Source organism: Berghia stephanieae, chromosome 5 (assembly GCF_034508935.2).
Source record: "Berghia stephanieae isolate SIO BIC M18660-M18661 chromosome 5, UCSD_Bste_1.3, whole genome shotgun sequence".
Classification (NCBI taxonomy): domain Eukaryota; kingdom Metazoa; phylum Mollusca; class Gastropoda; order Nudibranchia; family Aeolidiidae; genus Berghia; species Berghia stephanieae.
Genome location: NC_088364.1, coordinates 14,705,757 through 14,729,204, shown reverse-complemented (window position 1 = coordinate 14,729,204; position 23,448 = coordinate 14,705,757). Strand labels below are relative to the sequence as shown.

Here is a 23,448-nt window from a genome sequence, read left to right as displayed (position 1 = left end):
ACGCTCTTCATTCATTGAAGATCTCATTGTTTCGATACTTTCACTTTCAATTTCATTCTCAGTACCTACAAGCACACGACAACAACAGTCAAAATGCCAAAATCGGGCAAAGTCAAGAAGGGATCAAGAAATGATAAAGACAATGAAAAAGCCATTCATCCATACAGTAGAAGAGCCAAACAAATATCGAAGCGAATTCACCACTTTAACAAAGTTGAAACAGCTAAAAATGCTCGAGTGGCCAGATTAGAGATTATCGCCGAAAAACTCAGATGGTTTCAGGTAAGAAGGTATTATAATATGGAGAATAGTATATGAAAAGGGCACCCCCTTTATTTGGTATGCCACATAGATATGAATAAGCCCTCACTTTAAATAGAAATCTTTTTGCCACCTACCTCTATTTCAAAAACCCGAAAAAGGAGCAAACATTATAGACTCACGACGGACGATCTTAATCAATCTATTTTATTATTTTATAACGTATAAAATCTTAATCAATCTATTTTATTATTTTATAACGTATACTACAAGTAGTACTACTGAGGGACGAAGTGGCCGAGTGGTTAAGGCATTACACTGTGATCCTGATGACCCAGATTCGAGCCCCGCTTCAGGCACTTTCGTTTTACAATAGCCTGGCCATCTTTTCTCCCAGCTTCGAGTGGTCTATGTCCCCACCCTCAGGATCTGAGGGATTGATCTCGACTTGCAAAGTTTTACAACTTCCTCAACATTCTTGTTCCTACCCCACAGTGGAAAAGCATAGTGCCAGGGTAGAAGCCCTCAGGAGTGCTTGATCAGCACCCCAAGTTGTTCCCATCGGCTTCCTCAGAAGACTGTTGCATTTCTTTATCTTCTGTGCATATATCTTCCGCATATCCAAGTCTCAGGGAGGAAGTGTTAGGCATGTCGCTATATTGGTGCCCAAACAGATCCCTGAGGGTCTCCATTCCTGTTTCCTGACTTTGCCCGTCTCCTAGGGTGACATCTAGTCTGTCTTTTACCTAGGTCTTTTTGGACTTTATGATTTCTGCAAGTTTCAGCATTAACCCTTTGCACCAGACCGTATTGTATCCTGCTGATAGGTCTATAAGTACAGTACTAGTTTGCTGGTTCCATTCGAACCCTTCTTCATTATGCTCTGCTAGGGTAATGACCTTCTCTGTTGTGCACCCCCTTTCCCTGAAACCTGCCTGCTCGGGTGGCAGGGCTGCGTGTTGGACTGGCCCCCATCGATTCTATTGCACACGCTCCAAAAGTTTGTACAGGCAGCTCAGAAGTGATATTATGTCTGTAACTGTCAGCCTCTTTGCTGGTTTCCCTGACTTCATGTTGGTGACTATTTTAGCATGCTTCCACATTCATGGAAGCTTTCCTTTTACAAAGACGTCAGACATTTGGTTCTGCCAGCCAGGCCTGTGCCCTTAGCCCAGATGCGTCACCAAAATCGGGATATATGCCATCTATCCCTGCTTCTTTTCCGTTCTTAACATTGCTGATGGATGCACTGACTTATCAGGGTCTGAACGGGAATGTCTAGTCTGACTCTTTGTCCACCAGCAACGAGTCCCCAATTGTGCGGTATGCCGCTCGCAAGACTGATTCAGGGCCCATTTGCTACTATACGGCTCGTTATATATTTTTGGAAATGGTCTCTGCCTCACATTCTGAATTCTGGTGCATTTAATGCGAGGAGACAGTGTTCGAGATAAAACATAGTTTGAGGAAGGAATGGAAAGATATTAAAGAATAATAATAATTTTCTTTAATTGGGACATTTAAATGGATTTGAGTATACCATAAAAGCTACTTTTTAAAATTTGGGGTATGGTAGTAGTCATCAAATTTAACCTTTTTACTGTTACTGCTAAAATAAAATACCATTTAGCAGTTTCTCCATTTTTAAAAAAATCAACAGGATCACATAGATGACAGAGAATCATACACAGAAGGAGAATTGACCGATCTTGTTTTAGAATACAGGAACAGATTCGAAGAGGAGTTGGAACAGATCAACATCATCCAAAACATGGGGAAGAGACATACACAAAGCAGACAGCATGCAAGTCGTGAGGCGGCCATCAAAATCACCAAAGAAGATGAAAAAAGTCATTTCCAAGGTTGCGGGATGGAAATCCCTGACCTGATTACAGCCTTTAATTTGAAATTGTTAAGAACTTGGAAAGGAGAATTGAATTTGATACAAAACATTAAGTTGATAAGAGTATCGGCTAGAGGAGTTTTTGGAGTTGAGGTTCTGAAATCTAAACCTGCTGATACTGATAGTGAAGCTGTTGACAACAAAATGGGTGATGATGATGTTATTGATGACAATGACAATGAAGAGAATGGTGATGATGATGATGACGATGATAATGATAAGTAAAAGCATTAAAAGATGTAAATTATAGGTTTTGTATGTATTGTTGGTTTTTAAAATTTGTTTTGTTGTCAATGCAATTATTAATTATGTGTAGAGGAAGAGAAAAGAGGGCTTTCATTGTCTGAACTTTGGAAATATATTGGACTTGTCGACTCCTATTAGTTTGGAAAAGGGCCCCTCGTCTGGCTTTTATCAATTGGACTGGCTAAAATGAAAACAAAAACAAGGTGGTGGTCTCTTGTCAACAGCTGGTCTGTCAGTATTTCAGAGTTATGAGACCCATATATAGCTACATCCCAGTTTTTTATTGTGTTAAATGGACAATAGCAATTGCTTGCTACCCTTTACCTTTTCGATATGACCAGTCTATTTCTGTCACATTTAAGAGACCCAGATACCCAATCACTTTTGGGTGGACATTGGGTACATGGGATTAATAGCTCAGGGGTTCTTTGGGTTGAAATAATTTCTCTACAATTTGAGCTATTGCAGGACCCTAAAAAGCCTGTGTAGGTTCTAGGTTCAAACAAGACAGTGAATAGGTGGGATCCATAGTGCCTGCAAGGCGTTGTCGATGAGATCACCTAAAAGTCGCAACCAGACATAAGCACTGGATCCCACTAAGAGGAATACACTCAAATGTTTAGAGAGCAATAATTTATTCTAACAAAAGGCATACATATACAACACAGAGAGAGATGATTTACAAGGAAAACAATATTATCTCCCAAATCTAATAATACACATTTGACTGTTTCCCTCTCAACCAAAGACTCCTGCAATGGTCAGGACAAAACCAAATGATCCCATTCCAAAACAAAGACAAAGAGTAACCCAGAAAATATGTGGATAGAGCACCAGTAGGATTGAACCAGGGACCATTTGAGATGGAGATCTGTAGAGATAAAACCCAGGATAATGGGTGGTCAATATTAGAGGGGAGGAAACCTTGTGACCCTGGGTTGTAGATAGTAATAAGTAATGGGGAATGAACTCGAGGGCAATACGGAATGTAGACACAAGTGGGACGTGAACATGGGTGCACCCTGGACTATGGGATATAATAACCAGTGGAGAGTAAACCCAGGACTTTGGGATGTGAACATCAGTGGAGAGTAAACCTGGGACTATGCGCTGGTGACATTATTTTTAAGGGTTTTTCGGCGCTTGCGATACATTTAGGTCATATCAGTGCCGGTAAAAGTAAAAGAAAGAAAATTGGAAAGTAAAAGGTTCCAGAATTACGATTAAAGTACCCAAGATAAAGTAAGACAAAGGGGAATTGTACAATGAACGGTACAAATAGGCAATAGGTGTAGATTCCAATAGCATACCATCAATGTAGCTAGTTTGAGATCACCTAATAGTAGTAATAGTCTCATCAGACACTAGCACAGGATCCCACGAGGAGGAATACGCCCAGGTGCTTACATTATGCATTCAAAACAAATATAATCATACATATAAGAGAGAGTTGATTTACAAAGAAAAAAATATCTCCCAAAGCAATAGCTATACATTTGACTGTTTCCCTCCCCCTCCCAGCCAAGGTCTCCGGCCAGGGCTAGGACAAAACCAAGTAATCTCATTCCAAGACAAAGAAGGCAAATTAAATTGGAAAACAGCTATAGAGTGATAGAAGACACAGTGCCTCCCTGCCCACAAAGGGGGGAGGGGGGTCAAGTACCCCGCCCAGGTGGTGGTTGTAGGAATGGCTATGTGGTGGTGGTGGTAGTTGTTGTGGTAGGGAGGATGATATGTTGGAGGTTGTAGTAGGGGTGGTATGGAAGCTGAAGTGGTGATTGTGGTGTGGCAGTAAAAATGATGATGCAGTGTTCCTGGTTGTAGCAATTGTTGGATGGATGTTGAATACAGTTTAAAGCGTAGTAACTGTTCATTTGCCAATAAACTTTCATGACTTCAAGAAGTTGATAGAGCTGTCATCTGCATTTTTTGCGGCCGCAAATATCAGGGCGATCCTCAAATTTTGGCAAATCGTGGCAAATTTTGGGAAAATTGGCAAATCGAGTGGCAAATTTTGGGGAAAAAAAAGAAGCGAAAACAAAATAATGAAAAAAAAAGTGCAAAACTTGAGAACTGTTGCAGCTTTGCCTGGGCCCAAACCAAGGGAAGCTACTCTCTACGGATAACGATCCTTTAAAATCTTTGTAACAACGCTATTCACTTTACATTGTGTAAATTCATAAATGTAGCCTCCGTAAATGTAATAAATTGTCTTTTATATATATATATATATTTTTGTATCGCGTGTTAATTTTTACTGAAACGTTCTCCTCGGCAAATTTTAGTCTTTTTGGCAAATTTCTTGGCAAATTTTGGGGGTTTTTTGGGCAAATTTTAGGTCCCATTTTGGCAAAAAATGCAGATGACAGATAGAGGGACTCGAGTGTAGTTACTACATTGAAACCACTTTTATTAATTTTTTTGGAGTGGTGATTGACGTCGATTGTAGAAGCCCCTCTCATGGCTATTGCAGAGTTTTTATTCATCCCCTAAATTGCGCTTGATTATAAGACCTGCTAATGTGCACTAGGATTAAGTTCATTTGTCTGCTCTTTCACTAATTTCCTAACTAGTAATTACGCATACACATAAGTACTATTATGGTAAATTGCTTGCTGGAAGTGAAGACAATTGCTTCTTATACAGTACATAGGTAACTCATATGTGACCAAAAAAGAAAAGCAAATCATACAAAATTGTTTTTTTTATTAAAGAAAAAAACCTTTATTATAATTACATAGCTGTGGTCATCAGAAAGATACAGCGGTGGTTTACAACCAGAAAAAAACCCCCAAAAACCTGAGAGTGAAAGGGAAAAGCTGAAACAACAAAATACATACTTATTTGTTGTGTTTTAATATATATAACTATATATATATGTGATGATTCAAGTAGGCTCTCAGGATTCTTCAAGAGACACCCTATCCTCATCCCTCAACTGCCGGAGCAAATGAAGACAGCTCGAGCTAAGTCCACTGCAAATGCAACCATTATGGAGGAATGGTTTGCTTTGGTTAAATCCACGCTTGAGGGGAACAACCTAATGAATATCGAATATTTAATGTTGATGAAACCGGGATGCCTCTGGACCCTAAGCGACTCAGGGTTATCTGTGAAAAAAATATTTCACATCTATTTCGTGGTTCTGGCTGTGACTCCATTACTGTAAATGGATGTGCAAGTGCCAATGGTGTAATGCTTTTCCCCCTATGCCATTTACGCTGCGAAAAATTTAAGGTCTGAATGGACAAAGGATGGACCAGAAAAAAAAGATATATAACACTGGCCCCCAGGAAAACGCGACCGATGCGGCCGCATAATTTACCACTTTCCGCAATGCGGCCGCATAATTCACCTTTTACCGCATAATTATGCAAAATATGGTTTTTAGCGTGAATTTATGACCATTGTATGAAGAAAAATGAAACCGAAAAAGTCCAACGATGTTCCCAAACGTGACAGTGACTTCCCTTTAACTTTAAAGGGAGGCTATTCCAATTCCAAGTGTACGATTTGATTTGTCTTCTTGAGATCTAACCAAAACCAAGCGCCAAGCGATCACTGCCTCTCTCTCGCTAACCGGCTAACGTGCGAGTTACGATCTGGATTCAAGTTTGATTCCTTTTAATAAAAGTTTTATTAATAATCAATAACAAGACAACTCGACCAGAATGGATGCCTTCGTACATCGCAATGGCGCAGCGCCGAGTGCCAAAGCAAAATCAGCAACAAAGACATCAGTTACCGACCATCACAAACAGTTTAAAAATGAAACACTTGTTAGGGCTTGTAAACTGTTTTGTAAGTCTTGTAACTTCAGGAGAGGAAAAAGCTGGAGGATGTGTTCAACACAGCCTACGCCCTGACAAGCGAGAAGCTAGATTGGTACCTGATGAAAGAGGGACAGCCAGGGATTGACTTTTTAAGAGAGGTCCCATTTTTCAAACTTGCTAAGCTGCTCCTGTCTCCACCTTGGGATCAACTTGAGAGCCTCACAAAGCTGATAACTGTACCCGAGGAGGAGATCAAAAGGTACACTTGGCAGCTTGGGCCCCTCGCGGTGAAGAACTCCATCACCTCTTCTGTTGACGTGCCACTTTTTTGGCAGTCCATTTCTGATGAAGTGCCCGCATTGGCTGCTTGTGCCAAGTGGTACATATACACCACGATCAACAGCGCTGATGCTGAGCGCAGCTTTTCTGTTTACAATCTGATATTGTCAGACAGGAGCAGGAGTCTTAGCAAAACGTCTCTGCGACATCTAGCTTTTCTGTGCTACAACAAAAAATTAAGTTTTGAATTTGCGTTGTTTCTTTAATTTTGAATTAGTTAAATGTAAATAAAGCAATGGAAAAATTTAGACAGCGATTTATTTCTTTTTTCTTGTTTTGCATAATTTGTAATTTCCCTTGCATAATTTGCCTCCCCCCCCCCCCCCCCCCCCCCGCATAATTTGCAATTTCCCCCCCCCCCCCCCGCATAATTTGGGATATTTTTTTGCATATGAGAAAGGATGGATGGATAGCATTTGCTTTTTGGACTGGTTTCAAAAGCTTTTTATCCCTTCGATTCCTGCTGAAAGGCCAGTTGTTTTGATATTTGACGGTCATAAGTCCCACGTCAGTGTCCCATTAATAATGTCTGCTGTAAGAAACAATTGTGATTTTACTAAAACTGACTCCCCCCCCCCCCCCCCCCCCCCCCCAATAGCACTCATAATCTGCAGCCCTTGGATGTTGGAGTTTATGGTCCTTTGAAAAACCAATGGGAGATCCTTGTTGCATATGCACGACAGACGCTTGGTACTGCATTGACCAAGGAAGTGTTTCCAATGCTTCTCCTGAAGCTGTGGACATCAGATTGCCTGAACGGTGAAAACACCAAATCAGGATTTGCCAGATGCGGAATTTTTCCTTTTAATAATGAAGCCATCTCCCGCTCACAGTACGAGTCATCAGAAATCTTCGACAAAATACATGAACCTGACCTTCAGCCCAGAAGCACTGCAAATTTCTCAGAGTCCAGCCTGTCCACTGCCTCAACTCCAACGTTATCGCCTTCAACTTCAACATCATTCCGTCAAGGAACCTCAAAATCCTCGCCTTTGACAGCCAATGCTTCAACTTCAGCAACATCCCCACAGCCAAAAACATCCTCTTCTTCGACAGCCAATGCTTCAACTTCAGCAACATCCCCACAGCCAAAAACATCCTCTTCTTCGACAGCCAATGCTTCAACTTCAGCAACATCCCCACAGCCAAAAACATCCTCTTCTTCGACAGCCAATGCTTCAACTTCAGCAACATCCCCACAGCCAAAAACATCCTCTTCTTCGACAGCCAATGCTTCAACTTCAGCAACATCCCCACAGCCAAAAACATCCTCTTCTTCGACAGCCAATGCTTCAACTTCAGCAACATCCCCACAGCCAAAAACATCCTCTTCTTCGACAGCCAATGCTTCAACTTCAGCAACATCCCCACAGCCAAAAACATCCTCTTCTTCGACAGCCAATGCTTCAACTTCAGCAACATCCCCACAGCCAAAAACATCCTCTTCTTCGACAGCCAATGCTTCAACTTCAGCAACATCCCCACAGCCAAAAACATCCTCTTCTTCGACAGCCAATGCTTCAACTTCAGCAACATCCCCACAGCCAAAAACATCCTCTTCTTCGACAGCCAATGCTTCAACTTCAGCAACATCCCCACAGCCAAAAACATCCTCTTCTTCGACAGCCAATGCATCAACTTCAGCAACATCCCCACAGCCAAAAACATCCTCTTCTTCGACAGCCAATGCTTCAACTTCAGCAACATCCCCACAGCCAAAAACATCCTCTTCTTCGACAGCCAATGCTTCAACTTCAGCAACATCCCCACAGCCAAAAACATCCTCTTCTTCGATGGCCAGACCATCAACACCAATATCCATCAATCGGAATATTCCCAAACCAACAAATTAACCATTAAAGATTTCTACAAGAAAAAGATATCACCAATCCTCCAGGCCAAAAGTGAAGGAACAAAAAGAAAAACAAACATACGACAGCAGTATGGAGAAAGCTTGCCATCACTCGAATTTATAGAAAGATTGTCCCAGGAAGCAGAGGAAATAGAAAATGGGCAGAAAAATAAAACAGCAAAGAGAAAAGCAAAACCAAAGATACAAACGCCAATTGTCAGACACACTGATTCTGAGACTGAAATAGACAACGATCGTGATGAAGACTGGGTGCCACAAGAACAAAGGAAGATAAGTGATAGTGAGGGAAGTGATGATAATGACAGGAACGTTTTTTTAAAAATCTCCATTTCTTAGTCAAATTCAAATGTGAGTTAAATTGATGAAAAACTGTGTCTGTTGGAACCTAAGTTTTCTTTTTGTTTTAGGAATGACTGATATATATCTAAATCGACTTGTTTTCAATTTCGATCAAGTTATTATAACTATTTGGTGACAAATTAATTTCTTACTTTTATTTCAATATTGTTTTTATGACAAATGTTCAGGGGGGTGGATTTACCCCAAATAAATGTTGATGAAATTTTTGAGGTAATACTGTTTTTCCTCGTGAGTTATGTATAAAAACCAAAATGTTTTGTGTTGAATTACAAGGTTATGTACAGACCAAGTTATGGCATAAATATCATTCACGAGCCCCTATTAGCTTGGGAGTGAGAGTAAGTTTTGTGAAGTAGGGGGTGGATTTACCCCGGTTCACCCTACCAAATTAATTAGAATGACAAGCTCTGCACATTGATATTGAAATCCATCGCTTTTGTGCAATATGAAATTTTGGTTTGTGCTACCTAAATGCAGTATGGATATCTTGCAATTTGTTACAGTATGGCTAGACTATGGACGGTCAGGAAGGTATGATTTATTGCTGTCCAGCTGCTCTGAATCTTGGTTCTCTGAATGAAAGTGAATGGGATGATTATTACACAGTGCCATTAAAGATTAAAAAAACTAATGTAGGTAGACCGGAGATGAAGCATTTGCTCATGTTTCAATGTGGGAAACAGATGATTATATTCCATTACAACAGCTAAAAACGGATAAAATGATTAAAGCAACAGATATTGATAAAGTGGGAAAGAGTGTCTCCAGTATAAACCCTGATGATTATTTGCATTCAGCGAATGAGCGTGTCTTGGACGATGAAGAATTTAAGGCCACTGGATAAGCAGGGCAGAGTGGGCACCATCATTTATGACAATAAACAAAAAGCCTTTCTAGGCAAATATCCAGGTCCAAACATCCTTTACATACCCAAAAGACAAAGGAGTGACAATTTTTTCGTTTTCTTTCCTGTTGATTTTTTTTTTCTAAAACTGCAGAAGCTTCAACAATATATGCCAAAATGCATAACAAAGATGCTCCAACAATCTTGAAGCAAGAAATTGTCACTTACATCGGATTACATAACATGGCTGTCGAATTCAAATCAAGCATAAAGGACTATTGGTCATCCAATCCCAGCTTTAGAACTGAATTGATCAGTAACACAAGAGATCATTTTAAAAGGATCCAGAAAGCCTTCCATGTTGACATCCTCAAGGTGTTGATCTTGGAAAGAATAAACAACTTATTCCACTCATTTAAATAAACATAAGTGTGGATGAAGCAATGATAAAATTTTATAGTAAATATTCGGGTGATGTCTGGGTGTCCAATAAACCGACAAAGAGACGATGCAAAATTTATATTAGTGCTGATGCTTAAGGGGGCAGGATCACCAGGAAAAAGTGAAAAAAGGCGAATGAAAAATTCCACAAAAATAATTTTATGGAGAATTTATAAAATTTTCTTATACTTTTTGAATTTTAAAAATCCATCCAGTAGATTTTTAGTTATTCAATATTTTTTCACACCTCGTCTAGGGGTTAGCAAGCAAAAAAAAAATCTAGAATTTTGACTTTCGTTTTTTTTGAGGTTAGGAATGATTGTTTGCTAATATAAAAATACAATGAGCGGTCATCTTCGCGTTAGTTCTATTTTTGTCTTTTATAAACAAAGAGAGAAATTCAAAGCATCCTTTTTAAATAGCGTTCTTCAAGAATACTGTGTTTTGAAGCCAGTTTCTGATCAAAAATCTTTTCATAATGAATTCCAAGAAATATTCTGAAGGCGATTTGAGTGTAAATCGTTCTCGCAGTGGTATCAGACCAAGGAAACATAAATTTCATGGTAGGCCTAATCGGTTTACAAATAATAAGAAAAAAGGTGCTGTTAGTGTTAGTAGTGACAGTAGTGTAGTTTATCAGAGTGATGGAGCTGTTTTGGAATGTGCTAATGAGAGTTATGTAGTCAATCAAATGTATTTGGAAAAACAGCCTGCCATGCCCAATTCTCGAAGTGAAGTAACATTGTGCAATGTGTATGATGTGATGGAAGAGCTATCAGAATCAGATTCTGATGATAACGACATGCTATATCAAGTAGTAGAGGAACATGAAAATGAGAGTGGGTTTAGAACTATTGATCTCAGCATTTTAAAAGAACAAATTTCTTCCAGACCTGTGTGTAATGGGTATTATAGTAAACTGAAAGAAAGTGAGCATCGTGGGTTAGGAAGTATGTTTGTTTTTGTTTGTGATACCACAAATTGCCCTTCTAAGCAGTTAGCTCTATTTTCATCTGATCCTCTTATAAATGTAAATGAGTCTGGTAGCCTTACTGTTCATTCCGTGAATCGTAGCAGCAATCACGATGCGGCACGTGGGTGGTGGGCATAGGGGACTTCAAGGATTTTGTGGTATGATGAATTTACCCCCTGCTGTTCAGAAGTCTAGTTTTAAGAAAATAAAAGAGACTATTCATGAGGCTGTTGTGAAGTCTCAGGTTGAAAGTTGTCGTAAGGCGGGTAGTAGTAGTAGCGTATGGCTACACCTCCAGATTATGTTTGTCGATCCATGATGTCAGGTCATCTCCGGCTTCAAAGATCGTTTCATACCCCCCTTCTAATTTTGTTACTGGGCATTGCAGGACCAGATGATCGATGGTTTGACGTGCCCCTTTGCAGTATTGGCAGATTGGTGAGTCAATGAGTCTCGACCTTTTACGTAAGTGCCTTGACGGGTTTACGCAAAATGCTAACGAGTCGTTGAAAAGTTTTATGGAAAATTTGTCCAAAAGAACTGTTGAAATCTCTGTGAGGCTGCCAGTGCTGATATTTAATGATGGTACGGTGGCATTGAGAGATGTTTTAGAAAATATGCAAATATCTTGCGGTTTATTTAGTGAGCAATTCTTCCGGATTACCGAAACTATATTTGGGAATTTGAGATTAATAAGAATATCAAAGCAAGATGGCAGACTTGCACAAAGAGTTGTTGACACATTGTTGTTGGAAGGATCATGTTATTAATGTCAACAAGTTTTACCCCTCAATTCCACTGACTAGCATTGTCGCTATTGAAAAAAGAAGATATACAAATGTGCATCCTTCAACATCTTCAGTAAGTTTTGGCCAGCTGGTCTTAAAACTGAGAAAATCGACAAACATTTGAATATTTTACAACTTAACATTTGTGGAATCAGGAATAAAAAGACAGAGCTGAAGAAATTATTAAAGGAAAAGGAAGTTCACATTGCTTTACTACAGGAAACCCTGTATAAAAATAGCAATCCTTATATTGCTGGTTATACCTACTATACCTGCAAATGTGACGACTTCCGTGGTATTATTACTTAAAACTGCGGAAAAGTGTTGTAATTTAAAAAAGCTCAGGTGTGACTGCATTCAGAAGAGAGTCGTGAAGGCAAACTAATTGCAAGCATTTGTTGGTAGTACCATCAAAAGTGTCATGTAATGGACCTACTTGGGTTAGAAACTGGACCACAAGGTCTGCAGTCCAATCAACTGCTCTCTTGGTCACAGCAACTCCTTTGTGTAACTTTATCTGCTAGAGAAATTGAAGAAATGAATTTCAAACCCACTAAGTCACATCCAGATGAAAAATAAGTTACCACTTTCAGGCAATCTATTTGGACACGTTACTTATACGACAGTGGGAGGGAAATAAAATTAAAGTGCTACAAAGCCTTTGTTAGACATACACTACAATATAGCAGCTCTGTCTGGGACCCTCACCACAAATCAGAAGAAATCCAGGGAATCGAACAAATACAAAACTGACCAGTGAAATTTATAAATCCAAACAACAAAGATAAAAAACATGAAACTGATTTAAATCTCGAACCACTACAACAGAGAAGAAAGCGTGACAAAGTAACAATATTCTGCCCTCGGTGATATTCAACAAAATAAGAGGAAGTCATTTAAGTTGATGGTTCCCCACAAAAGAGTGGATGCCCACTTGTACTCGTTCATACCCTCAACATACCATCAAGACAGTGGAATAGTCTCATATCTCCAATGATAGAAAAATACTGTGGTCTGTGGAATCTTCAAAATTTGAAGTTACAGACTTAAAAGGAAGAAGAAGAGGAGTTTGTGTTTTTAAGGGTTTTACGGCGCTTGCAATACATTAAGGTCATAGTCATATCAACGCCAGTAAAAAGGAAGAAATGGGAAAGTAAAAAGTTCTGGAATTACAATTAAAGCACAAAAGAAAAGGTGAGACAAAGGGGAATTGGTTCAAATAGGGAACAGATGTAGATTCCAAGAGCACACCGTCAAAGTACTTAGTTTGAGATCACCTAAAAGTCCCATCCAGACACAAGCACAGGTCCAAACTAAGAGGAACACACTCTAATATAATATGTAAACTAAAACATAATACAATGCATAACAGAGAGATGATTTACAAGGGAAAAAATATCATCTCCCAAACTATAACTATACATTCGACTGTTTCCTCAGCCAGGTCGCCCGTACAAAACTAATAATCTCATTCCAAGACAACGACAGGAAACAATTGGAAAACGAGTATGGGGGGATAGAAGACACAGCATGTACCTCCCTGCCCACTATGGGAGGAAGAAGAAGAAGAAGAAGAAGAAGAAGAAGAAGAAGAAGAAGAAGAAGAAGAAGAAGAAGAAGAAGAAGAGGAAAGAAAGAAATTTTGAAGTTTCAAAAAAATTCAGGGCATTGCTCCATGAGGCAAACAAGACAAATATTTGCCTCTTTCAGTCATTAAATAAATTACAAAAAATTGCATTTTTCTGAATGATGAAAATGCGGTGTTGAAAGTCGTCTTCTCAATTCATAGAACCAGCCCAAAATGTGATCAAAATCAGTTTCTTTTTTTCTTTGTTTCAGCTCCTTCCCTCCCTTCCGCACACTTTCTCTCTCTCTCTCTCTCTCTCTTCCCCTGTTGGTGTGTTTGTTACATTGTGCATCTTTGTTTATTACTTACCGCCCATGTATTACACTTCGTGACAATAAAGGGCCACTTGTAGTACCATAAATTAAGGGGAGAGTTTGATTCTTTACGAACCAACCAAAAAATACCAGTGATATAAAAGTAGGTAATAAGGTGTACATTTACATTGCATCGTGTAGGTAAATATCTACACTATGAGTGGCAGCATTTCCATAAGATTCACCAAAAAGTGTCAGCAATCATCTCCATATTTTCTGTCCAAAAATAAAAAAAGATTTGGGCGAATATGATAAAGCTACAAATATTCTTCAAACCCAACCTCCAATGGTGAATGCACATCTGAATCTCAATGAAAAATATTGTGATAAGCATAGACCTGTAAATGAGCTCTATAAAAATTGACTGAAACTCTTCGTAATTCGTAACGGAAAAATTCAAAGAATTGAAATGAATAGTAAACAGCAAGCTCGACTGAGCAAAAAAATGTCAGAAAACTCATTTGCGTGGGAAGTAATTAGGCTACTTACCATTGTTCCTTATAATTAGGTACCCAATCAGTGAAGAAACTAGAAACGGTCAACCAGTTTGTTTTCAATATGAGGCAATCGAGATGTGCTTGTAGCAATCATTTAACTTTCGATTTGATGTTCGAATTTTTCTTTTTCATACTTTTACTTCCCTTCAGGTAAATGTGGTCAATTTTGGCTTAGACAAAACAGTGAAATTTATCGCTCAGCCGCTCAGTTAAAATTGGTTACCATTGGAATCACGACAGGTTTGGAAAGTGAAAAAATAATTTCACGAAGGGGATGTGTTCAGACACAGCAATTCTAAAAAGCGTCACTTAGCCTTGGCAATATATCCATCGTTAATATAAACGGCCCTTGAGCTATGCGTAGCACCGTGGAACATTCCTAATTAACGATTCAACTACAATTCATGAATTCTTTCTTTATTCAATTCTTTCTTTCCTTCTTTAAAAATATTTGAATTTGACGAATTGACTGATTTCAGTTGACTGAGAAACTGAGAATTTACAGGTCTATAAGCACTTTTCAACAAAATGTAAAATGTTTAAAGAGAATAGTTCCCATGAAACTTCCAGAATTGAAGTTATACATGAAATCAATTTTGGACAGGAGAGTCTCATTTTTAATGTTATTGCTATCTAAAAATCGGGCTCAGGAAAGAAATTATCCTCTTTTTTTTTTCACAGTGCAGCAAAATCACGTTGGAATTTTTCCAAAGCTTCAGGCTGACAAAGAATATGACTTTTTTCGAGAATGAATCTTTAAGTGACGATTCATGGATGAATTTTGAACAAATGCTTTCCCACAAATACGGCATCGATATGACTTTTCTCCAGAATGGGTTCTTGAGTGTTGACGCAGGCTTGGACGATGAGCAAATGACTTTCCACAAGGAAGACATTTATACGGCTTTTCTCCAAAATGGCCCCTTGAGTGATCATATAAGGTTTCATTTCTAGTAAATGTTTTTCTACAGGTAAGACACATATATGGCTTTTTTCCAGAATGGGTTCTTGAGTGTCTATACAAATTTGACTTGCAAGAAAATGCTTTTCCACAAGTAAGACATGGATATGGCTTTGCTGTAGTATGAGTTAATAAATGAGTTCTCATTGCAGAATGGTCATTAAATGTCTTTCCACAAGTAGGACATTCATTGTCATTTTCTAATCCCAACTGAAAATTTGACTTTTTAGACTTATATCCTTTTTTCTGAACTGGAATGGAATTTTTGATTTCAGTGCTACGAAAAGGTGAATTTTGCCTTGTTTCGTACCTATGACACTTCTTTCCTATCCTCGTTTTGTTCAACTCTAAACCTGAATATGAAGAAATATTTATGCTACAAGAATTATGTAATTTCTTTTCTTTTTTAAATATCTTCTTTTTTCTGTCTTCACAGCATACTTTATCGAGTTTAGTCTGAGATGTGGAAGGTTTTTCAAAAGTTGTATCACACTTCAATTTGATGCCATTTTCAGAAATGCTGGCTAATTCAACACAACTGACAGTCGACTGATCAATATCAATTTCAATATGAGAGTCCTCAAGAATTCTCTCATCCAAAGAATTGTCATGGTCTTCAACATCTACACCCTTGTGTTCTGCAAGATAGAAATAATTATTAAAAGTTTATTTATCACACAATTTTACAAATATCCAAATCTATACCCCGACAAATAATAAAATAAGATAGTTCTTTAAAAATCCCGAAGAAGATAGAAGCTTGGGAAGAAAAATGGTCTTCATGAATGGCATCTCATTTAATTTCTGTAAATATTCCTTTAGGCAGTAAGGTAAAGCAATGTTCTGTACATGATTTAATATCAGTGTTAGCACAGTCCAAGCCAGTATTGGGGATGCTGCTTAATTGGGAAAGCTACTTTATTGAGATCATTCCTTGGGGACGGAATTCTTTCGATATAAAAAGTTATACCCTTTCCAATTCCCAGCCACTTAATGGGGATGAAATTTGACAATGACCGCCCCATAAAAGAGCTTTTTCCTTGTTTTCAATCATTTGAAATAGTGGTTCATAAAATGCAGATCAGTCTAAAAGGTGGGTCAACCGGTTGTGAACAATAGAATTTACTGGTATCCCCAGTTGGTGTCTATCGCATCAGCCAATCGGACGTGCGGTTGAATTGTTTGTCATAGTCATGACAGAGATGTGAACAATAGAATGTACCTGTATCCATTGTCAGTGTCATCTTCCATCATTGTCATGGTCATAGGACAATGGCCATGATGCTAGGTTTGCAAAAAACTTGACCAATCGTGTGATGGGTAATAAGTGATGGCTTTGTTTGTTCAAGGTCGTCACCACCAAATAGGTTGTTCAATGAGATAAATGGGTCGACAAGGCATTCTTAATCTGTTGCTTACTTATGCAACCTTTTTGAGTGGAATATTTGTCAATTGTTTTGTGCAGTTAGATATATGTCTCATTGTTAAAGGAAGATTTAGGTGTTGTTTGTTTTTCATTAAGACGTGAAATGTCACTGTCTTATAAACGTTGTTGCAATAACTGACAGGTAAAGTGATTACAACAGATAAATGCAATGGACTATGGTAAATCTGAAAAATTGCTCAATTTCATGACCACCGCTGAATTAGGACAATTTGCTGGGAACTGAGTTGTCCCAATAAACCGGGTTGGACTGTACTTTTCTTAACATGAAGAGCATAATTTGAAGTTTTGCCACTGATTGTCAATATTGAGTATTTCCTTCATGTGAATGTGACACATCACATTGTTAAAATAAACACTCTTAATTTTAAGTCAGAGTTTTTTTACCGTGACTGAAAAGAGCAAAGGAATTTGCCAGTATGAAAAAAAGAATTTGGTCTGTAAATTTCATGTGATATTCAAAATGTCAATCTCTAAATGTAAGCCCAGGAATCGAAACTTAATTGCAATTTTTACAAAAAATCCTTGCTTGAAACTCTTACCAGATTTGATACCAAGAAGACCAGCAAGCTGTTCCTCTGTTTCCAGTTTGCCATTCATCACCATCTCAATCATCTGACTCACAGTCGATTCTGTAGCCAGACTTGCATAGCCAGCTGGAATGAACACATGAAAAAATGAAAGAATGTTATTGTAAAAAATCCAGAAGTACTTAACAGACTGGATAACAATGGATAGGAAATTTTTAAAAAGCAACTTGAGCTTTAATATTACGCTATATCCACTAAACATGCTCAAAGCACTTTACAAAGAGTCCCTGACCAACGGCAACACTTAACATGTAGAAGGAGATATGTTGCCTTTTAGGCAATATTACAATTTTTACGACAGAGACAACTCTGTTAATGGCCAGGTACTCATATTACTCCTCAGTACAGTAAGAGTATGTGAGTAAAGAGATTTTTCCAAGGACTCAACTAGGGTTGAACCAGGACTTTTTTAAATCCAAAAGTGAGATTCATACAACTAGACCACATAGCCGCACAATTAACACCAATTTCTATGAAATAAAATTCATGGTAACAAAGGCTTATTGCCTTTCCTATAGAAAATAATAACAATAATAATAATAACAATAACAGTAATAATAATAATAATAATAATAATAATAATAATAATAATAATAATAATAATAATAATAATGATATTAATGGGACAGCATGGCTTAGCGACATGCAGCAGTATGGTCTTTGCTTCGTACCCAAAAAGTACCGAGTTTGACTATCCGCCGCACTGTGTGGCCTTGAGCAAGCCATCTAGCCTTAGCTCAATTTGTGGCGCTACACTGCGGCTGATGCCTGGGATATTCCAGTCTTCTCATAGAATAGACCCTAAATTTTTAAAAATCCCCTTAGGGATGAATAAAGAGAGTTATTATTATTTTTTTTTAATAACAATAATAATAATAATAATAATAATAATAATAATAATAATAATAATAATAATACAGTCTAAGCCGCTTTATTGAGACGGCTCGGTTCCCAACAAATTGTCTCAATTAAGCTGCATTCCGATTTAAGCGCGGTCATGAAATTAAGCAATTATTCAGGTTTACCATTGGCTGCATTCAATTTTTTTTTTTTTAATTTTTCTTCGTTTTGTCTTTTTTCATTTTATGTTTAAAGCCATAGTAATCAGTGAGACTTATTTGATGTCTCTTTTCGGTTACTTCTGAAGCCACTTGACTGATCCATAAACTTTTGTGCTCTTCAATTTTATGTGTTTTTTTTTTTCTCTTTCTCTACATGTTCAATTTACTTTTCATCTGTGAAGGCACCAGAACATTGTAGATTGCCGTCGTATTCCACTTGTGACATCAGCTTATCCTCCGTCATCTGAGTTCAAAGCAGAACATCATGAAAAATGTTTATTGACTCAGCATTTCTAGCGTGATCACTCAGTGAAAATTTAGCTTTAGTTTAGCAGTTTACAACTGTCTGTTGGTGACCTATTTGCCGTGTATCGTGGCTATTGACCCATGACCATGAACGTGACGATTGCAGTCGCTGACATAGACAATTGATTATGATAAATTCTATTGTTCACATCTCTATGATGACTGGTTCAACCACACACCCAAATGGCTGTCATGATAGACACTAACAGAAGATACAGGTAAATTCTATTGTTCACACCTCTATGATGAATGGTATGACCACTCACTCACTTGACCGTCCCATTTCACTACTTTGCATTTTATGAACCATCGTTTTAAATGATTGAAGACAAAAAAAGCTCTTTTATGGGGACGGTCATTGTCAAATTTGAGTGTGCTTTGAGTGGGCGGAGCCTACTCGACTTACTTTGATGATGACCGACTGTTGGACAATTAAAATTGTCCCTTTTCAGCAGCAAATTGGAAGGGGACAATTGTAAGAAGCTGATTTGAAGTTATAAGTATAAGGAGAGAAAGCAGTTTGATGGGCATAGGATGATATATCAATGTACTGGGTTTGAGGTCACCCCCCCCCCCCCCTTACCCAACCACTTCAAAGATAAAACTCACTTTGTTTAAGAAGGTCCCACACTTTAATCCTCAGATAAAGCTGTTTTTGGCTCTTACCATCTGTTTTCAAATATGTAGTCTCTGTTAGGAATAACCGAACAAATACATTGTAATTTAAACAATCAGTGAAAAATCCACTTAATCTACCCAGATATAAATTAAAAAATAAAGGAGTGAATGAATAAATATGATAATAAATAAATAACCAAATAAATAAAGATATTATTAAGTAAATAAAATACAGAAATGGATTGATTAATGCATAAAAATAAACAATTCTGCACATCTAAATATCACATGTCTATTGATTCACCATATCAACATACTTCATCCATTCTTTTTTTTCTTTCTAGAATCTGTCAGTAAAATTAAAAGTGAAAATGTTGAAACACCCATCTATTCTGGTTTAATGAAATCTGGAGAACATCATCAAAAATCTATCATGGAAAACTTTGATTGTTGATGTTGTAGTGGTGGTGGTGTTAATAGTGGTGGTAGTAATGATGATCATGTGGAGCGGTGGTTGCAGTTCTAGCAGTAATGATGACAATGGTGTGGTGATGGTGGCTGTATTATTAGGGATCATTGTAATGATGATCGTAGTGACGATGATGATGTGGTGGCTATTGATATTATTACAGTGATTATAATGTGATGGATGTTGTAGTAGTGGTAAATATAAAAATTAATGCATTTGAAAATTGCCAAATTTCAACTGCATATAACTTCTGGAATTTTTTATGGATTTTTCCTTATTTGGCACCATTTAAAAGGAAATTGAAAGATGATAATAGTGATACCAAAATATCTGCGATATTCCTCTTTATAACGAAGTTATGCATCTTTAATTGAACCCCCTAAAACGCGAACGGCAATTTCCAGTCACAACTTGCTGCTGCGTACCCGAAAGGTACTGAGTTCGATCACCCGCCCCAGCGCTGTGTGGCCTTGAGCAAGTCACCTCGCCCTGGATGCACTACGGTTATTCGTTTTGGAATAGACCCTAGAGACACATTTCTCCTTTGGGATGAATAAAGGGAAATTTTTTTCTTCTAATATATATATATGCGTGGAATTGGAATGAAGGTTCTGGTTATAAGCGAGCTCTACTACTACTAGATATGAAGTGAATAGAAAAGTGCCAGAAGACAATAGAGAATAAAAAATTTTTCGCGGCGGTGGTGGGGTTTGAACCTGCGACCTTATTGGTACGACAACTCCGCCTGGCAGGTGAGAGCGTGGCTCTACCGTGTGAGCTATCCACGAACACAAAAATATTCGTTTCAAACTCAAAGTCATTACTAGATCCCTCTCTCACCCACTTCTTGAGACCGCCGATTCGTTCGTACACCACCATCGCGAATAATTTTGACCAGCAGTTAAGCCCAATAGCCAATATTCTCAACACAAACATATAACATAGAAACGATTGAGACATTGAGTATGCTCCGGTGTATGGGGTGAATTTTTAATTCAGAAAAGTGAGTGGAGCAGGCACTTATGTTGGTAACAACAAGATATGAAGTGAATAGAAAAGTGCCAGAAGACAATAGAGAATAAAAAATTTTTTATTCTCTATTGTCTTCTGGCACTTTTCTATTCACTTCATATCTTGTTGTTACCAACATAAGTGCCTGCTCCACTCACTTTTCTGAATTAAAAATTCACCCCATACACCGGAGCATACTCAATGTCTCAATCGTTTCTATGTTATATGTTTGTGTTGAGAATATTGGCTATTGGGCTTAACTGCTGGTCAAAATTATTCGCGATGGTGGTGTACGAACGAATCGGCGGTCTCAAGAAGTGGGTGAGAGAGGGATCTAGTAATGACTTTGAGTTTGAAACGAATATTTTTGTGTTCGTGGATAGCTCACACGGTAGAGCCACGCTCTCACCTGCCAGGCGGAGTTGTCGTACCAATAAGGTCGCAGGTTCAAACCCCACCACCGCCGCGAAAAATTTTTTATTCTCTATTGTCTTCTGGCACTTTTCTATTCACTTCATATCTTGTTGTTACCAACATAAGTGCCTGCTCCACTCACTTTTCTGAATTAAAAATTCACCCCATACACCGGAGCATACTCAATGTCTCAATCGTTTCTATGTTATATGTTTGTGTTGAGAATATTGGCTATTGGGCTTAACTGCTGGTCAAAATTATTCGCGATGGTGGTGTACGAACGAATCGGCGGTCTCAAGAAGTGGGTGAGAGAGGGATCTAGTAATGACTTTGAGTTTGAAACGAATATTTTTGTGTTCGTGGATAGCTCACACGGTAGAGCCACGCTCTCACCTGCCAGGCGGAGTTGTCGTACCAATAAGGTCGCAGGTTCAAACCCCACCACCGCCGCGAAAAAAATTTTTTATTCTCTATTGTCTTCTGGCACTTTTCTATTCACTTCATATCTTGTTGTTACCAACATAAGTGCCTGCTCCACTCACTTTTCTGAATTAAAAATTCACCCCATACACCGGAGCATACTCAATGTCTCAATCGTTTCTATGTTATATGTTTGTGTTGAGAATATTGGCTATTGGGCTTAACTGCTGGTCAAAATTATTCGCGATGGTGGTGTACGAACGAATCGGCGGTCTCAAGAAGTGGGTGAGAGAGGGATCTAGTAATGACTTTGAGTTTGAAACGAATATTTTTGTGTTCGTGGATAGCTCACACGGTAGAGCCACGCTCTCACCTGCCAGGCGGAGTTGTCGTACCAATAAGGTCGCAGGTTCAAACCCCACCACCGCCGCGAAAAAAAATTTTTTATTCTCTATTGTCTTCTGGCACTTTTCTATTCACTTCATATCTTGTTGTTACCAACATAAGTGCCTGCTCCACTCACTTTTCTGAATTAAAAACTCTACTACTACTGTACTTATCAATCAAGAAGAGACCCAAGTCAATCAGAATCAGGACGAAAGAGTTTGAAAGCTTTTAGCAACATACCCATGAGTATCAAACAATAATGGGAATTTTGATCACAAAATCAAATTTGTTGTGACGATTATCTTGTACGAGAAGTAAATGAGCTTGAAATTTGAAGTGGAGCATTCGGCATTCATTCATATTAGAATCTTGAGTTGTGAGTTGCATGGTAGTTTGAACACTTTATAATCATCATCAGTCTATAAAAAATATCGCTCCGTTCGCATTTTAATTAGGAAGCCGCTATTTTCACTGTACGGTAATATCTTGGTGAACGATTTTCACCGTACGATGATGATAGTTTGGGAGACTTTTTTCACCGTCCCGTAATATTATGGTGGACGATTTTCAGTGTACGGTGATAATAGTGTGGGAGACTTTGTTCGTCGTACCGTAATATCTTGGCGGACGATTTTCAGTGTACGGTGATAATAGTGTGGGAGACTTTTTTCACCGTCCCGTAATATTTTGGTAGACGATTTTCCCCGTACGGTGATAATAATGTGGGAGACTTTATTCACCGTACGAGTAATATCTACATGGACGATTTTCACCGTAAGGTGAGAATAGTGTGGTAGTGGTAAACTTTTCACCGTCCCGTAATATTTTGGTGGACGATTTTCAGCGTACGGTGATAATAGTGTGGGAGACTTTTATCACCGTATGGTAATATTTTTACCCCGTGTGGTGTCCGGGGTCCCTCAACTGAGAGGGTCAAGAATAGCCCAACGCCAAGCCAGCGTGTCGTAAAAGGCGACTAATGGTGTGTGATTCCCCTATCTTTGAGTCACCTGGTCCTCCAGGTTGGGGGTTGGCAAAGGGTTAACACCCCTTTCCGTTAAACTCAAACCGTTACAGAAACACAGACAGACAAACTAAATCCTTTTTTTAGCTTGGGCGACCGAAGAGTTTCTGGAATTACAGAATTTATGAAGGACAACAGACAAAGCCGAAAGGACTCTGCTGACCCGATGACGTCTTCGCCAAACAAGCAGCTTCGAATTGCGTCGTGGAACGTTCGCACCATGTATGAAGCAGGAAAAAGCTCTCAAGTTGTGACTGAGATGAGAAGATACAGGCTGCATATACTTGGAGTAAGCGAAACCCACTGGATACAATCCGGACAGAAACACCTCAAGTCTGGGGAGAAGATTTTATATTCAGGGAGAGGGGACGGGATTCATACACAGGTAGTAGGAATAATTCTAAGCAAGTTTGCCCAGAAGTCACTGAGAGGATGGGAACAATGCGGAGAAAGGATCATCATGGCGTCCTTTACAACACGGAGTAAGAAGATCAGCATGAACAT

The 23,448-nt window shown here is 38.5% G+C and overlaps 2 protein-coding genes across 2 annotated transcripts; one reads left to right on the top strand and one right to left on the bottom strand.

The window, feature by feature from the left end:
* The first annotated feature begins 41 nt into the window (after positions 1-41).
* Positions 42-2,413, top strand: LOC144972467 (translation machinery-associated protein 16-like). The gene is made up of 2 exons (XM_078913665.1): positions 42-282; positions 1,922-2,413. Exons 1-2 carry the CDS (start codon positions 94-96, stop codon positions 2,387-2,389), a joined length of 657 nt encoding a protein of 218 aa, XP_078769791.1. The 5' UTR covers positions 42-93; the 3' UTR covers positions 2,390-2,413.
* Positions 2,414-10,337: 7,924 nt separating this feature from the next.
* On the bottom strand, positions 10,338-22,303 carry LOC144972458 (uncharacterized). The gene is made up of 4 exons (XM_078913651.1): positions 22,161-22,303; positions 19,211-19,291; positions 17,187-17,300; positions 10,338-15,838 (listed from the first exon to the last, which is right to left on the bottom strand). Exons 1-4 carry the CDS (start codon positions 22,162-22,164, stop codon positions 14,955-14,957), a joined length of 1,083 nt encoding a protein of 360 aa, XP_078769777.1. The 5' UTR covers positions 22,165-22,303; the 3' UTR covers positions 10,338-14,954.
* Positions 22,304-23,448: the final 1,145 nt, after the last annotated feature.

What these genes read in the sequence shown, in the direction of transcription:
- LOC144972467 (XM_078913665.1), top strand. Translation starts at nt 94, where the DNA reads ATGCCAAAATCGGGCAAAGTCAAGAAGGGATCAAGAAATGATAAAGAC. An exon ending in AAAAACTCAGATGGTTTCAG is followed by an intron (nt 283 to 1,921) that starts GTAAGAAGGTAT and finishes AAAAATCAACAG; the next exon opens with GATCACATAGATGACAGAGA.
- LOC144972458 (XM_078913651.1), bottom strand. An exon ending in GTGGGACCTTCTTAAACAAA is followed by an intron (nt 17,301 to 19,210) that starts GTGAGTTTTATC and finishes TGTTCATTCCAG; the next exon opens with CTGGCTATGCAAGTCTGGCT. An exon ending in TCTTCTTGGTATCAAATCTG is followed by an intron (nt 15,839 to 17,186) that starts GTAAGAGTTTCA and finishes TCTATCTTGCAG; the next exon opens with AACACAAGGGTGTAGATGTT.